Genomic DNA, 16287 nt, shown 5'->3' on the forward strand with positions numbered 1-16287 from the left:
TTCGCACATAATGCCACACTTTCAATAAAAGAGAAAACTACTCTTGATTCTACAAGAGTTCAGACAAGAGCAGGTATACTGTTACAAAAGGATTCAAATAAATCTGTAAAAGTTAAACAATTCACAGATAGTAACAATAAGTCAGCATATAAGGCCCTGGTTTTACTAATTTAGGGGTAAATATCTTCTTTCTAGGAATCTTGATTAATTATCTAGGAAAATTAGGCTTGTATCCCAGAAAAATAGCTGTAGGAACCATCCATCCATCTATATCCATTTTCTATTCCCTAGAAAACAATTAATTAATTATAACAAATTAATTTATTCCTAATTAGGGTCACTGGGATCTGCTGGAGCCTATCCCAGCACACATCAGGTGAAAGGCAGGGGTACACCCTGGACAGGTCACCAGTCCATCACAGGGCCACATACAGACAGACAACCACACACAGGCAATTTAGAATTACCAATCAACCTAATGTACATGTTTTTGGACTGTGGGAGGAAACCAGAATACCCATGCAGGCATGGGAAGGACATGCAAACTCCACACAGAAAGGCCCCTACCTGTTCAAACCCAGGATTCGAACCCAGGACCTTCTTGCTTGCTTAGTGCTAACCACTAAGCCACCGTGCTGCCCTGCTGTAGGAACCAAAAAAAAAATTAATCTTTTTTTTATATATTATAAACTGAATTTATTTTATTCTCTTTTCCCCCCAAAACAGTGTTGATTCTTCATCTCCTCTGGATGTGCAGTATGTGTTTGGATTGCCGCATGTCCCAGAATTGCAACAACTGTTTACTTCGACAGAGAGAACTCTTTCTCGGCAGATCATGAGCTACATAGCTAACTTCATTAAATCTGGGTACATCAAATAACATCTATTTATGTGCCTTATTGTTATGCAGTGGTGACCATTTGGTATTTTCATATACACATTACTTTATGCTTCTCTTTCTTTCCCTAATTCTCTGTGCAGAAACCCCAACCTGCCTCTCTCTGTGTCCGGAGCGTCTTTTAGTGAGCTTTTGCCTCCCTGGCCTCAGTTCCTGCCCCACCCAAATGGACAAAACTATAAGGAGCTGTCTCCTACCCTCAGTAACCACAAGAGCCTCCAGGCAAACGAGTGTTCCTTCTGGTCCCAATACGTGCCAGTTCTAAGCTCGTCTACAGGTCAGTGACTCTCTGTACAGGGTGTGTCAACTTTACCTAAAATACCAGCAGGGCTTGTGACATCCTGTCAGATTCAAATCTTAATCTTAACCATTTTGATAGGTGTTTAGTATCCTTATATCTCGTTCTCTTTCAGGAAAATTCTTGTCCACAAATTCAGATGGAGAGAATAAACCATCTGAATCTCCTAAACCTGAACCTTTGCCTGATTTCAGCTCTTTGGTGACACAAACCAAACCCAAGCCCGAGAAAGATGCTTACAGTTAAATTGTTTAAAATATGTAAGTTTGATCACATACTTGGTCAGCCATGATTGCATACTTTCTGTAGTTCTGTGAATATGTTAGAGATGTCATAGCTTTATCCTTTTTTGGGCTAAACAATAAACCTGCATTCAAAAAACCAACCAATCTCAGTGTTTCCCTTTACTACATTTACAGATGCATTTTATAATCACCATCAACAAATTATAAAAGCTGTAAAACTGAAACAGATGCTGTAATCAGTTTAAATTATGATAGCCGGGAACAAAACATCCAAATAAATTAAATCATTACTTTGTCACATTTAAGGGAGATAATTGTGCAAGTGGAAATTTCCAGCTGTTTCATCATGGTCCAGTGCTACTGAACAAAATTTATCCTATGAATTATTGCTCCAATCTTAGACATTATTTGAAGTCTGTTGGCTTTTCTGGTTAAACCATCTGCATGCTATCATTTGACATTGAAACCAGACCACCTGCATGCACTTTTTTATATAATGGAATGCTAGGATATGACATTTTAATGGTGCAAATTTGTGCATATAAATTTGCTCCAAAAACAATTCAGATTGTTTTAGCCTACCAGATATCATTTAGTCATCTTCAGTACATGTTGATCAAAGCATCAAAAAAAAAACTGCTCACAAATCATAGATGCAAATCAAATTGTAAAAAACATTCATATCACGTCTAACATACAATTCTGTCAAACTTTCAAAAGTTTCATATTTTCAAAATCTGAAAGCCACATTGTGATACCCCTGTGTATGTGAGAGAACTGAGGAGAAGGCAGGCATGAGAAACAACTGTGTTGTATAAATTTGCTGCATTTTATTTATTCATGGCAGTAACTGTCAGGGAAGCTCTCATTAGCTCAGCTCTTGTTTCAACAACAAAATGCAAGACACGTTGCATATACAGTAAGCAAGCCATTGCTAATCACACACAGGTGTCTGTGTTCATTTATTGCCTTTTCCTTCTCTGCCACTCCACCTCCCATTCACAGCCAGTGCTTAGCCATGTCCTTGCTTCCACACACACCGCCTATCTGAATTTTTTTTTCTGTGTGTGGAGTAATAAACTGTGTCAAGATATTCAGTTCTGGCTTTAAAATAGTTCTGCTATGTAGCTTCACCCACTTGTATAGAAAACAGTAGGCTATACATTGTCTGAAATCACATACTCTAACTAATCTGAGAGTACATGACTGTGTGTGTGTGTGTGTGTTTGTTCAAATACATAACTAATGAAGCACATTTTGGATAACATGCACTGTAGCTTAACTTTATTGTACCAGATAAATCCTGAAATTATTTTGTTGTTAATTCCTTTAACAACATGTTTAGCCACTGACTAAACAAAAATGTAGTCTATGTTAAGGGGGGGGGGTACCCCCGGGGTGTAATAAAAACCTAAATCCTCTCTAACCACCTCTGGTCCTGATTCTTTGCACTCATTTGTCATTATAGTACAAAGTATTAGGTTGTTGGCAGAAATACCACAGATATGCCCAATGCCTTTTACTAAAACACTGGAATAAGTTTGTTTTGGCTTCCAGTTTGACATTTTCAAATAATTAGAAACTATTCTAAACTTCCACAGTCAAGATAATGTAGTTTGTCTGTAGTTTTCCTTTAAACATGATGTGGTGACACAGAAGCCCAAATCTTACTTTAATAGTGTAGGAAATAATAGTGTCAAAACAGAAAAAAAGTCTCTTTCAGTAGAAAGTTAGTTACATTTTAATTACGGTTAATAATCCGTGTTTACATCCACTAGTCTGAGAGTTCCTGGGTTTTTGAGAAGAGGCCATGCACAAATCATTGATCAGCTATAACAGTAAAATCATCTGCCAAATATGGTTGCCCTGTGTGCCACTAAAACAGATCTGGCCCTCGACAAGGAGTGCACACACTGAAGTTTTTTTGTGCTAGCTGGCACCAAGACACAAGCAGCAGATCCTTTAAGGCCTGTAAGTCGCAAGGATCATCCATGGATCAGACTTGTTTGTCCTGCACATCTCACAGAAGCTTGATCAAATTGGCATTGGTCTACGCAGTTCAATATGCAGCAAGATGCCTTATATCTGCTGTTTTTGGAGATGCTTCAACCCAGCAGTCAAGCCATCACAATTGGCTCCTTGTGAGAGTCACTCAGATCCTTACATTTGCCCAATTCTCTGTCTTCCAATACATCAAATTCAGGAACTGCTACTTGTCACTTGCTGCCTGATATATCCCATCTTTTTACAGTGGCACATGGAACAAGACAATCAGTATTATTCATGTCAACCATCAGTGGGTTTTAATGTTATTTCTCATATCTGTACACAGCCTATGTTAAGGGTTATAGAATTTATACCAACCCAATGTTAATATTAAGGATAATTCTAACATTCAGGAACAGCTGTTCAGAAGATTAAAATCGCCTCAGAAACATATCTGTTTATTTTGAACTATTTGTTATGTGCTTTGTGATTCTGGGGCTAATTTGTTGTTCTGTGCTGCGTTTTTGTCCTGTTAGAAGTTCAAACAAGATGTTACAGGAGAACATGGCTGGTGGAGTTACAACCATGCTTAAAAGAGATTTAAAGAAACTAATCTCAAAAAATAATGGTCAGATTTTGCTGTTAGCTCAAAAAAAAGTGCACATGTGTTTGTCTAAAGCTCTGGAATACAGAGCAAAGATTTGGCTAGTTAACAATCTACAAGATCCCAAGCACAATCAAGATACCAATCAAAATCTACAAGACCCCACACACAATCTACAAGATCACAATCTACAAGATCCCACGCACAATCTACAGGATCATAATCTACAAGATTCCAAGCACAATCAAGATCCCAATCAATATCTACAAGATCCCACGCACAATCTACAAGATCACAAGTTACAAGATCCCACGCACAATCTACAGGATCACAATCTACAAGATCCCAAGCACAATCAAGATCCCAATCAAAATCTACAAGACCCCACGCACAATATACAAGATAACAATCTACAAGATCCCAAGCACAATCTACAAGATCCCACGCACAATCTACAAGATCACAATCTACAAGATCCCAAGCACAATCTACAAGATCACAATCTACATGATCCCAAGCACAATATACAAGATAACAATCTACAAGATCCCAAGCACAATCTACAATATCACAGCCTACAAGATCCCACACACAATCTACAAGATCCCACGCACAATGGCAACTGTAGCTCTGAATATTCAGAAAGGAAGCACGGGTTAAACTACCACTAACTCAACTATAAGTAGGTATACCACTGTGGGTAATGTAAATCCATTATGCTAATGTAAGACCAATCTGCTAATGAAAAAAAAGTTTTAATTCAGCTCGAAATTTCAGTCCAAAATAAACCATTGGACGCTAGGGAAGATCACATGTTACTTATAAAGCTCAATATGTAAGTCGTTGAGGAAGGATTTTTCCTTAAACGCTTAGCAGACAGCGCTGTTTTAGCTAAAGGAGATGAAAGCAGGAGGAGAAACAGCGAGCTTAACGAATGACCAGGACTGGGAGCTCACGTCAGCACCGCTGCCACAGCTGTGTGTGTGTGTGTGTGTGTGTGTGTGTTCTTCTGATGGAAGAAAGACCCGAGCACACAGAGCACCATGGAGTTTAATTACAACGGAGAATGAATTTTGATGTCTGGATGCGTCTCGCGCTGGATTTCAGTGATGAGGTGGCTCCTGTCGTGGATCCTGTTGGTAACCGGTGGACTTAATCAGGTGAGGAATTTGTTTAGCAAATGCTTAGTCAGCTCTTAAGCCAGTTCAGTTTGTGTTAACCTCAGACAGAAATTTGAATGCACACATGTGCTGCACTAAATAGGAAGTCCAAAAAAAAAGCTGAAACTTAAATCTGGGTTGAGTCAACACGACACAACATAACAAGAGACAGAGGTTTCTGAACAGTGCAGGATTTGGATGATGAAGGGAGATCAACTCTGAATCAACTCTGGATCAACTCTGGATCTCTCTCAGGCTGATCCTGATTTAAGCACATGATGACTGGGAACATATTATCATATGGAAATGTTTAGAAATAATTTAGGAAGAATAAAAGATTAAGTGAGTCTGTCTTATCAAAGAAATCTGTGATTAAAACGTTCAGTAGTTTGGTAGTAATATTTTACTGAATGTGTTTTCTAAACTAAATAATTCAGATTCACTTTAATACAGTTCAAACTTTCATATACACACTGTTGCCCATGTGTCTAGGGTTGAGGCTAGAAACTTCAGCTCAGAAATTTTAGCTCATGTCTAACAGAATGCCATTTCTTCCTAGCTGGCAGTGAAGGAGTTATTCAGTGCCCACTGGAGAAGCAGATTAAAAACAGGAAGTTACTTTAAGGTTTTAGGGTAACATGTAGTGTTGCCACCTCACAGCTCCAGGGTCCTGGGTTTGATCCTCAGCTTGGGTCACTAAGTTTTGTATGCCCTCTACTTGCATTTTCATGAGCTATACTAAATTGCCCCTTATGTTAAGGTATGTTTGCAGGATGACTTGTGATGCACTGAAATCTCCTGCCATATGCCAGTTTAAGCTCTAAGATCCACCATGAACCTGACCAGGATAAAGTGGTTAGATGAATAAGAATGAAGTTAAGATTTTATTTTACTCATTTCTGTGGTTGGTGGTGTAGTCTATCTCTGGCTCATGCTGTGTTACATCAGGCACTTTCTTTTATATATATATATATATATATATATATATATATATATATATATATATATACATATATTAATTAGATAAAATGTTTATCTGTCCCTCAGGGGGGACTTTTACACTATTTAAACATTGTGACATAGTATTACTCTGTGTTGTATCTCTTTAAGAACCCCAAACTATCAAAAGACCTAAAGAGACACCAATTTTGCTGAGTGTATTTCATTTCATACTAATGCCACATACACACTCTGATGTGATCCCATGCACTGGACCCTGGTGGTGTTCATCATCCTGCAGTTGGGACAGCTTCCAGATCAGGAGGGACACAGAACAAGCAGGGACATCCCATGTCTCCAGGAAAGATGCCATCACATTGTAATCACATCGTAATATTCATGCTTAGGAGGAAATAATTTCATTTCATATGCAATTTTGCTACTGAAACTTAAAAACACTGTAATGACATGTTGGTATAAGATAATAGACAAATTTACATGTTAAATGTTAAATAAATATACTCTATTAATCTGTATATAATTTGTAATTAATACATAAATCAGCTGCTGCTATTGTCTGACTTTATAGATAAGTAATCAATATTTGCTGTCTAAACAGATTTGAGAATCAACAGAGCAATGGTATAATTAATTTATCTGTTGCCTAAAACACTAAAACAACTGGAGATTTAGATGTGCATGTGTATGATGAAGCTCATTTCTGGGAGATCCCACATATTTATAAGCAGAATTTAAGCAGCAAAGTACCTCAGTTTTTGATTTCCTCATACCTTTTGACAATTTTAAAGTACATCATAGCCCTTGTTCCTTCTGTGTGAATGTAGTCCAATAGTGCCATCAGGTGGAACAGAGTGGCATTAGACATGATTTTCCTCCCCCCCCTCTCTCTCTCTAACTCTCTCTCTCTCTCTCACTCTCTCTCTCTCTCTCTCTCATGTAAAGGTCTTATCCCAAAGTCCCACAGTCTTTCCGGTTGTTAATACAGACCTGGACCTGTATAACAGGACACAGTACTGTAAGTGGCCCTGCAAATGTCCTAAGGTAGCCCCCGTGTGCCCTCTGGGGGTCAGTCTGCTCACAGACGGCTGTGACTGCTGTAAGGCTTGTGCTAAACAGCTGGGAGAAACGTGCAACGAGAGAGACACATGTGACTACCATAAGGGGCTCTACTGTGACTACAGTGCTGACAAGCCTAGGTACGAAAAAGGCGTGTGTGCATGTAAGTGACTTCCCATACTAATTAACTTTCTGCTTTAGCAACCCACTGTTCACTTTAATACAAGATTTTTAAAAATATTGTTGGTAAAACGTGAAAATAACATAAAAGAGCAAGCACTGTGAGACTTAATTTTGCGTATTCCAGCCCTGATTGGTCACTTACAGGGCCATTGAAATAAAATTAGAGCTTAAATGTCTACCTTGTTTAAAGCACATTAGACCCGTACATAATGCAGCCACATTCTTGCTACTTTTACAATTTCATGTGGAGTAAATCTTTGCTGTTGTTTGCATATTTCTATTTTAGATCTGGTCGGGACAGGCTGTGAGTATAATGGTGTGATCTACCGTAATGGACAGAGCTTTCAGCCAAGCTGTAAGTACCGCTGCTTGTGTGTAAATGGGGCTATCGGATGTGTGCCACTGTGCACCGAGTCCCTGCCGCCTCGGGGGTGGTGTCAGTTACCCAAGCTGGTGAAGATTCCAGGCCGTTGCTGTGAGCAGTGGATCTGTAATGAGCCTCGGAAAACACGCAGGACGAGCCCTAGACATGCCGTGGAGGGTAAGGATTTTTAATTATCTACAGTGGCCACAGACATGAATCATTTCAAGGATTTAAGCACTTTGTTATGTAAAGAGATAAAGCCTCTGTATTGGGGTTGTACATTTTCTGGTTTTGTGTCTTGCCTTAGATGTCTCTAGACTTCAAATGACTGAGGTATTTCATATTGCTTTCAGTGTCTCTAAACACCAATGAGATCTGGCACAACAACTGTATTACCCAGACTAGCCCTTGGAGCCCATGCTCAAAGACCTGTGGGCGGGGTGTATCCTTGCGACTCTCCAATGACAACGACCAGTGCGTGATGGAGCAGGAAAGCCGTCTGTGTAACCTCAGGCCCTGCGACGTGGATATAACCAAACATTTTCGGGTAAACACAAACTTTGTCTGTTTTGTCATTCCCAAAGTTTGTTGTTTTCAGTTATTCATTCTTAATGTCTATTACAAGCCTAGTAGTGCACTTTCCTTTGTTGTTTAAAATAACTGATGAAGTCCTCATCTATAACAGAAGTTGTTTAGCTATTACTGACTGGCTGATTGATGTGACAAAATACAATATAAAGAAGCACTCACACACTTCCTCAATCATCATTTCTGTCATGCAGCCAGGGAAGAAATGCCTGAACATCTATCGTGAGCATGAATTTCAGAACTTCACCATCTCCGGCTGCATCAGTAAGAAGCCTTACTGGCCCAAATACTGTGGTGTGTGTTCAGATGAACGCTGCTGCATCCCATACAAATCGAAGACTATTGAGGTGGAGTTTAAGTGTCCCAATGGCGCAGTGCTCACCTGGAAGTACATGTGGATCAACGCATGCTTCTGCAACCTCTCCTGCAGAAATCCCAATGATATTTTTGCTGACCTGGAGCCTTACTATGAGCACAATGAGATCATAAACTGAGACTGAGAGAAGTGATGACCACAGATTTTCCACTTTATATTACAGTGTGCTCCACTAGAATCACTGCTGCCTGACAGAATCCTTGATTATAAGGCAATTTAACCGGTCAAAGCCAGAATCTCTCACTCATGTGTGTTCAGATAATACACGTGTAGATTCTGGGTGGGTATTACTGTACCACATTGAAATTCTGTGTGTTGGAGAAAACTGGTATGCGTAGTATTTGATTTTGCGTCAACAAAACCACATTATATGGTGCAAGAAAGTATTTCAAATTTCCAAATGGCATACACTTTGGGAGGATTTTTTCCCACTCATTTGGAGTGTACTTTGGTTGGAAAATGATTCCTTTCATATATTCCAAAGTCTCACAGAGGCACCGAAGGGCTTATGTAATGGAAATACTGTATAAAATGAAATAGTATGTGATTTTTATATTCTATAATATTTTGAAACATTCACAGGTTTTAAGCACACAATTTTTATGAGGACATATGTGTTTTGTTTTTACAAAATGTATAAATTATCTTCCTATGTTGTTTCTATGGAGTGGCACTTTCTGAAGGATTATATTTGAACAAGTTATTCAGACCTGAAATGTCTTTGATATATGTATATTTTTAAGTAAGGCCAAGTATATGTTTCCCACATATCTTACTATGTTACTTATACAGGTAGATGTCACATAACTTATTTTCTATATTCAAATCAAGAACTATGTGGAAAAAAATCTGTTTTAATATCCACTGATTAAAGAGGCAGAACAGCAAAATCATGAGTTTTGTGTCCAACGTCCCTCATGCTATGGTGGCATGACATGCTGGCTTAGTGGTCTGAACAGTTGCCTTGCAACTCCAGAGTTGGAGTTTTGATTCCTGCCTCTGCATGGCATGTGCATGCTCTCCCTGTGCTTTGGGTTTCCTCTATGTACTCTGGTTTCCTTCCACAGTTCATTGTAAACTAACTGGTATCTCTAAATTTCCTGTAGTGTGTGATTTTAGCTCTGTGATGGGTTGGCACCCTGTCCAGGGTGTCCCCCACCGTTGTGCCTCTTTGTAGTCCCATGGGATAGGTTCCAGGCTGCCTATGACCCTATGTATGATACATACATGGTACAGAACAAGGATATATGGATATCTTGATATATGACATTAGATTTCTAGAAGACTGTTTTAAAACTGGTACTAATGTTAGGTGTACATATTCCTTTTCCTCACTGGGAACCTTTTGCCCTTTTTCGTTGTCTGTGCTATACCACAATACAAAATAGAAACTCACTTTCACATGTATAGAAATACTCTACAGCACTACAGCATAACCCTTGGCTGTAATAAGCACATATGTTTATGAAGACATACTGTATGCAGTGCTTTCCTCAACACATCCTACTAGGTGATTAGTTTTCAGCTTGTGGGCTTCAGAAATGTCTTTTTCGTTAAACTATTTTTCATTACACTATTGCATTTAAGTTCTGTTGTTCTAATATTACAGTAAATGTTTCAATTTTGAAACAAAATTGATCAGGCTTTATTTTCTTTAAAATGTTTGGGAGAAAGATATTTATACAACATTGAAAAGTTTTTATTTGAAATACAGGCTTTATGTAATTAGGCTTTATGTAACCTCCATGTGCTAATTCTCTAACTGCCAGTGTTGACTATTTGTTTATAAATAGAACTGCATTTCTAAAACAGTCCATTAGGTTTGTTCTTTCAAATTGTAAAAGGATTGGTTCTCCTGCTTTAGCCTTCATAAAATTATAATACATGGCTAACAAAAAACCCCCACATTGATCCATTTAAAATAGTTAGAATCTATAAACATTTTGCAAAATAATCTAAACTGCTTGAACAATGCACAGTCTCTTCTTACAACACAGTAATCATCACATAATTTAAAGCTTGAGTTAATATGAAACAGAGTGAAAGTGAGACTGAAGAATCAAATGAAGCAGTTAATAGCGTCTGCTTCTCCATAAAGGATGTATGTAAAAACTGTGGCGCCTTCAGCAAGACACCTGGCTGGGTTGTGTTGTTCCCAATAGGCTCAGCTCTGTGTTACTGTCAGAGTCATTGTCCTTGGAGATTCCTGTGTGAGAGTGTCCATGCTGCTCCTCTCCAGTGGAACTCTGACTCTGAACCGCCTCCAGAGAGGAGATGCTGCTGCCAGAGACAGTGCGGAAGCGTGACAGGCGGGTCATGCTGACTGCAGGCACTGATACAGAATAAAAATAATACACCTTAATGTAAGGTTCTTGTTCAGATGAACCATTTATAACATACAAATAAAGTTTACATGCAGACATGATGCGATATGAATTGTTCAAGTCTTCCCATTTAGATACTGCTTCCAGATAAATAAGCTAGAACATGGGCCACACTAAAAGGAAATCTGCAAATGTTGATTAATAGCATTAACCTTTTAAAAGTCTACTTATAGATGCCAACTTTACTTACTATATCCCAGTCCCTGAATGAAGTACTTAAAGGCCTCTGCCAGCTTGGCGGGCTATAAGGAAAAAGGAAACAGTGGATAAAGTAAATACAGGTATCCGAAATCTAAAGCAGGACATTTATATAAGTGGATACAAACCTGATCAACCTGAGGAAGGCCTCCACAGTCAGCCATCTACATCAGTGAGAGCAAAAAATATAATAAGAAAAAAAATGTATAAATACATTATATTATATATATATATATATATATATATATATATATATATATATATATATATACATATATATATACATAATACAGCAATACCAAATGAACAGAAAAGAAAACGATCAGTTACATTTAAAATCCAAATGGATTAAGATAGAAGTTAAATGTGTAGTATATTTTTTGCTGCACATAAAGACGAAAGTCATAAAAGGCAATCCCTGACCTTAAGTAGGGTGGTTTTTGTTGGATTCATTCTTGAATTGAAGTCAACCTGCAGAGAAAGATGCCCAATATTTATGTGTATATGAAAATATATTTACTGAATGATGTTCATTCCTAACAATGTGTATATAAGACATAATAAGCACATACCACAGCATCAACAGCGGGAGAGCTATCTCCTACAACCAGAAGAGTTGGGCACCTAGATGAACGAAGAACTTTAGTGAAAGAGCAGGAAAAAGAAGAAAATAATAAAATACGATTGTGGCTAAAACAGTAACATTGAAAACATTCGACTTACTTCAGGGTCCTCACATTGAGATTTCCACCTGGAGGAGGTCTCTCGACATCCAGATTCCTTCGACTAAGAAGCAGATCAGAATCAAGAGAAGTCAAAGTTTCCTGTAAACCTTTGTTACACAGTAAACTGATTCAAAGAGTGGACAAAACAGGACACGTCAACAAATGGCAAATATGTACCAGATTTCTGTGGTACCTGTTATAGGACTTGACAAACAGCTCCAAGTTTCTCTGGTTAATGTTGTTCAGGATGTGATGGCGAAAGGTTGCAATCAGGTCATGGTTGTTGTGAATTTCCTCCTGTCATAGTTTCATATAGAATAGTCATATAGATGCTTCAAATGACTGTATATGTGAACATGCTTTTAAAAGAAGTTATTGCTTCTCTTCCATTGTTTGAATGGCTACTTTGAAAAGAATATTTATAAAAACGACTATTTAATGACATGAGTGTTCTGTCTTACATTTCCGAACAGGTGGGAGATGATCATATTAGGAACATTATGTGTCCAGCCAGAGATCTGTGGAAAGTATCAGCTTGCTATAAATCACTGAAGTACATGTAGGTTTGAAAAAGACACATATCTTGTACCCTTGAAATGAAAATCTATTTTAAATGTGTGCCACCATAAGCATCATTAGCAAAGATTGTCTGTATAGCTTGGCACAAACACTTTTTAAACGCATTTCTTTTTGCAAGATATTTTGACAGTTCATTGATGTTCCAGAACTGTAAAACTAGTCTAAATAAATTGTTTTAGGTGCTGATTGTATGTTAGCGTTTTAAGACTGGTTGTAGCCTGTATGAACCGTGGTACCTTATGTGCTGCCCAGTCCATCCAGTCCTCTGCCTGAGCATCAATGTTAATCAGAACAAGACCCTCAACCAGTTCAGGGTGGTTCAGCTGTGAGAAATGGTAAATGGACCCCCAGACATCAATCATTTCATCAATCATCATTTCAACTGAGGTTTTCTACATACTACTTTGTAATGCAATAAAATGTAATAAATAATAGATTGACTTAGAATGTATTATAGTAAGAGGAACATTATTGTTTATATATGGCCAGCATGCTTATCATAATGAAAAGGATTATGTTATGTATCAAGAATCTGACTGGGTTACAATTCTGTTACAATTTAGTGGTGCAACTTACAGCAAACTGTGCAAGGATGTAGGCTCCAGCTCCAACCGCCATTCCAATAATGCTCTTAATACTATAGAAAGAAAATGCAGCTCACTTTTAACCATTAGGTGTGACAATGTCAGATATTATAAAATGGATCTAATATTATTTAAAACCCACTTATAATGTTGGAGCACAACAGGGATGGTCTCAGAGAGCTGGTCCATAGAAGGGTAGGTGGATCTACAAAAGGATAAATGCACAGGTTAATAAAGGTTTGCATTTTCATAAAGATGACTCAAGTGAATACCATATGGGTTTTTTTTGCATTGTTGTCACAAAGGTGTATAATTTTTCTAAATTAATTTTTTAACTTCATTTTAGCCGACTTAAAACATCAGCCAATTTGTTCATGAGCTGTAAAAAATATTCACACTGTTCACATGCTTTTACTCATTTCAACTTCTAATACTTTGTATACTATTTGTAGTTGAATAAATGCCAACAGAACAAGACTAAAAATGCAAATGTCTAGGAATGCGATAAAGTCTATTCAAAATATTTTCACTTGCAAAGATGCCATATTTTGCAGTGTAGTTTAGTGACATGTGTTAAGTTTAAGCTTAAACATAGCATTTAATCACCCTGTGGGGATAGTGCTAGCATCTTGCTGTTGTCCAGGTGCATTGATGTGGCACACAGAGAAATATTGTGTGATTTCCTGCATGTCCTCATGGGTGAACAGATTGCTGAAGCAGGTCTTATCTGCACAGGATCACACGGAGATATTACATCATTTTATATACATATCATTAACGACCTTATTGAGCTACACAATGCTGAAAAAGTCAGAGATGACAGACGAGCGTGGGGGGCGGGGGGGTGGGGGTTGGAGGGAGAGAGAGAAAGAGAGAATCTTACGGTTTAGTCCGATGTCATGGTAAGTCAGGATGACAGGTCGGTTGCCCTTAGCAATACCTTGCATAGTGCAGTGCACTATGCCGTATGGGGTCTCCACATTATCTTCCTATAGAAGCAAATGCTAGTGTTTAACAATACTATTGTATTAAGGCTAGATATAAATCTCTTGTAAAAAAAATTAATAAATACATAAAAAGGAGGGCTTCTTCATATTCTGGTTAGCTACACAGGTTTACATTGTGGAATGTGGCATATATGAGGTTGTAAAAGTTAAGGGCAAGAAACAGGCTGCCACAGACTACAAGCTAAGCTAATTTGCATGCTACACCAACTGACAAATTAAGACTATTGTCATTTCCTAATTAAATGGTTTGTTGTAACTGAACTACCTTGCAAATACCAATGTGTCTAGTTTCAAGAATTAATCTAAGATGTTCTCTTATCTATCTCTCATAATAAGATGATTATACATTTTGACTCAATTATACACAAACATTTACGTTTTATTTTGTAATGTTTGATCAATCATAGATAAATATATTACTGCATTTAATACGGAGCTGTGGGGTAAAAAAAAGAGCTTTATAAACTGTTAGCTCTCACTTTCAGATGAATGCAATAGATCACAATTAGAAAGTTCCTCCCTCAGTTCACACAGATTTCCAGATACTCCCTAGTATCTCTTACAAGAAATGGTAAGAAATTACAAATTTATGATCGTAGAAACAGATCAATCAAAACTATAACAAAATGTTAAGACTCAAGATAAGAATATAAACAGAAAGCTAAAAATAAAGAAATGATCTTAGTAAGAAATTTTAAGCACTGGATAGACACACAAAAAAAACTGAATGAAATGGTTGAAATAAATGAAAAAAAAAATGTAAAAGTTGAATAAATACTTAGCACTCACAGAAACTTTAGCCTCAAAGACAGAGCCGTGCTCAGAGTTCTCTAGCACCATGCTTGCTGCTGTTGTAATGGTAAATGAATAAATTCAGTATTGTCCACTCTGCTGTAATGGTGGAATGTGTATTGAGCTGGATTTTAAACCCCTTTGTTTACAGTGTGGTCCCTTCTCCCAGGATGCTTTGCATGTGGACCAGAAGACAGACGAGTAATTCTCATGCAGATGTATTCAAATTAGGAGTACTAACACAAAGTAGTTGGGAATTTTTTTTCAGTATTGTTAATATTGCTCAATGATTTCATTTTGTATTAGCAAGAACACTAATTGGTGCAAAAATTAGTCAATAAAGATACAATGCTAAACTTATACAGTACTCAACTTTCCCAGGATGTGACTATTGATTAAATTAAAAAAATATATATTTCCTTTAAAGCAAAACGGAAACGTGCATTTTACACGTGACTGGAAAGGTGAGATCTGAGCTTTGAAGTTCCCAGTATAAACGCCGACAGTATCGTGGTAATCAGTTGTGATCAGCTTGATTCCATTAAAGATAAGCGGCAGTAGGCGGATTTTTATCGGAGGGAAGACGAGCTCTACGTGCTGCATGTGGAGAAGCAGGAAAAGCAAATGGCGTTCCTCAAGTCCTCACGTCAGACTTCTGCAGAACCTTAAACCAGTGCAGATCAAAACCGGTCTGTTTAAAGAATCGATTCGTTCTGAAAATCATTCGACTCCTTGATTCACTCATTTGGTCTGTTAAAAAAAAACCTGGAAATTTGTTTTATTTCCTGTATAAGTGACTTAATAAATGTATTTCACATATCCCGAACTCAAATATTAAGCGTGAATCTGCATTTGTCAACATTTCTTAATGATTTTTAAAATCTTGGTACGCGTTTAATAACGTGATTCACTACTATGCACTCATTCTAAATAACTATGCACTGTTTCTACAGTAATTCTAAAAAAACCCCAATGTGCCTTGTTACAGAATCCCTAACCACAAACCCACGAGCCATAAGGCCTAAATGCATTCAGACACAACAAAGAAAAATCAGACAAAACACAGGATATATTTGAGGATGGAAGTAGGGTACTTTTTAAGGAAAAATCACCAAAAATTCTAAAAGCCAAAAAATCTTTGAAAAAGAATATTATGCAATGTAATACAACATCTGTGTAAATACCATACAAGTCCTGTTTAATTTAGAGTTAAAGTACATCTGTTAAGACAGACATGTTTAATTACAATAAAACTTTTCCACCCTAGATGGCGTCGCAGCCACCTCTCTCTCTCTCTCTC

At 37.6% G+C, this 16287-nt stretch overlaps 3 protein-coding genes across 4 annotated transcripts in view; 2 read left to right on the top strand and 1 right to left on the bottom strand.

Moving 5' to 3' along the window:
- The window catches only part of tg (thyroglobulin), a 39685-nt gene extending 37939 nt beyond the window's left edge, over window positions 1-1746 (top strand). The window contains exons 42-44 of one of the 2 annotated variants that reach the window (XM_058401964.1): window positions 727-867; window positions 982-1175; window positions 1312-1746. In XM_058401964.1, coding sequence (XP_058257947.1) covers window positions 727-867; window positions 982-1175; window positions 1312-1442 — 466 coding nt within the window. In that variant the 3' untranslated portion in view covers window positions 1443-1746. The remainder of the gene's footprint in view (window positions 1-726; window positions 868-981; window positions 1176-1311) is intronic. The other variant, XM_058401973.1, reaches the window with a different exon arrangement.
- Window positions 1747-4907: 3161 nt separating this feature from the next.
- On the top strand, window positions 4908-9602 carry ccn4b (cellular communication network factor 4b). Its single transcript, XM_058399952.1, has 5 exons — window positions 4908-5191; window positions 7094-7370; window positions 7677-7931; window positions 8108-8301; window positions 8537-9602. The coding sequence occupies exons 1-5, from the start codon at window positions 5108-5110 to the stop codon at window positions 8834-8836; spliced, it is 1110 nt and encodes a 369-aa protein (XP_058255935.1). The 5' UTR covers window positions 4908-5107; the 3' UTR covers window positions 8837-9602.
- A 768-nt stretch (window positions 9603-10370) lies between these two features.
- ndrg1b (N-myc downstream regulated 1b) lies at window positions 10371-15630 on the bottom strand. The gene is made up of 14 exons (XM_058399965.1): window positions 14985-15630; window positions 14072-14177; window positions 13795-13915; window positions 13331-13393; window positions 13181-13241; window positions 12841-12927; window positions 12487-12543; window positions 12219-12322; window positions 12024-12086; window positions 11873-11924; window positions 11724-11771; window positions 11429-11464; window positions 11293-11344; window positions 10371-11050 (listed from the first exon to the last, which is right to left on the bottom strand). Exons 1-14 carry the CDS (start codon window positions 15033-15035, stop codon window positions 10842-10844), a joined length of 1110 nt encoding a protein of 369 aa, XP_058255948.1. The 5' UTR covers window positions 15036-15630; the 3' UTR covers window positions 10371-10841.
- Between the last annotated feature and the right edge of the window lie 657 nt (window positions 15631-16287).

The sequence above is a fragment of the Hemibagrus wyckioides genome, linkage group LG01 (genome assembly GCF_019097595.1).
Source record: "Hemibagrus wyckioides isolate EC202008001 linkage group LG01, SWU_Hwy_1.0, whole genome shotgun sequence".
Lineage (NCBI taxonomy): Eukaryota > Metazoa > Chordata > Actinopteri > Siluriformes > Bagridae > Hemibagrus > Hemibagrus wyckioides.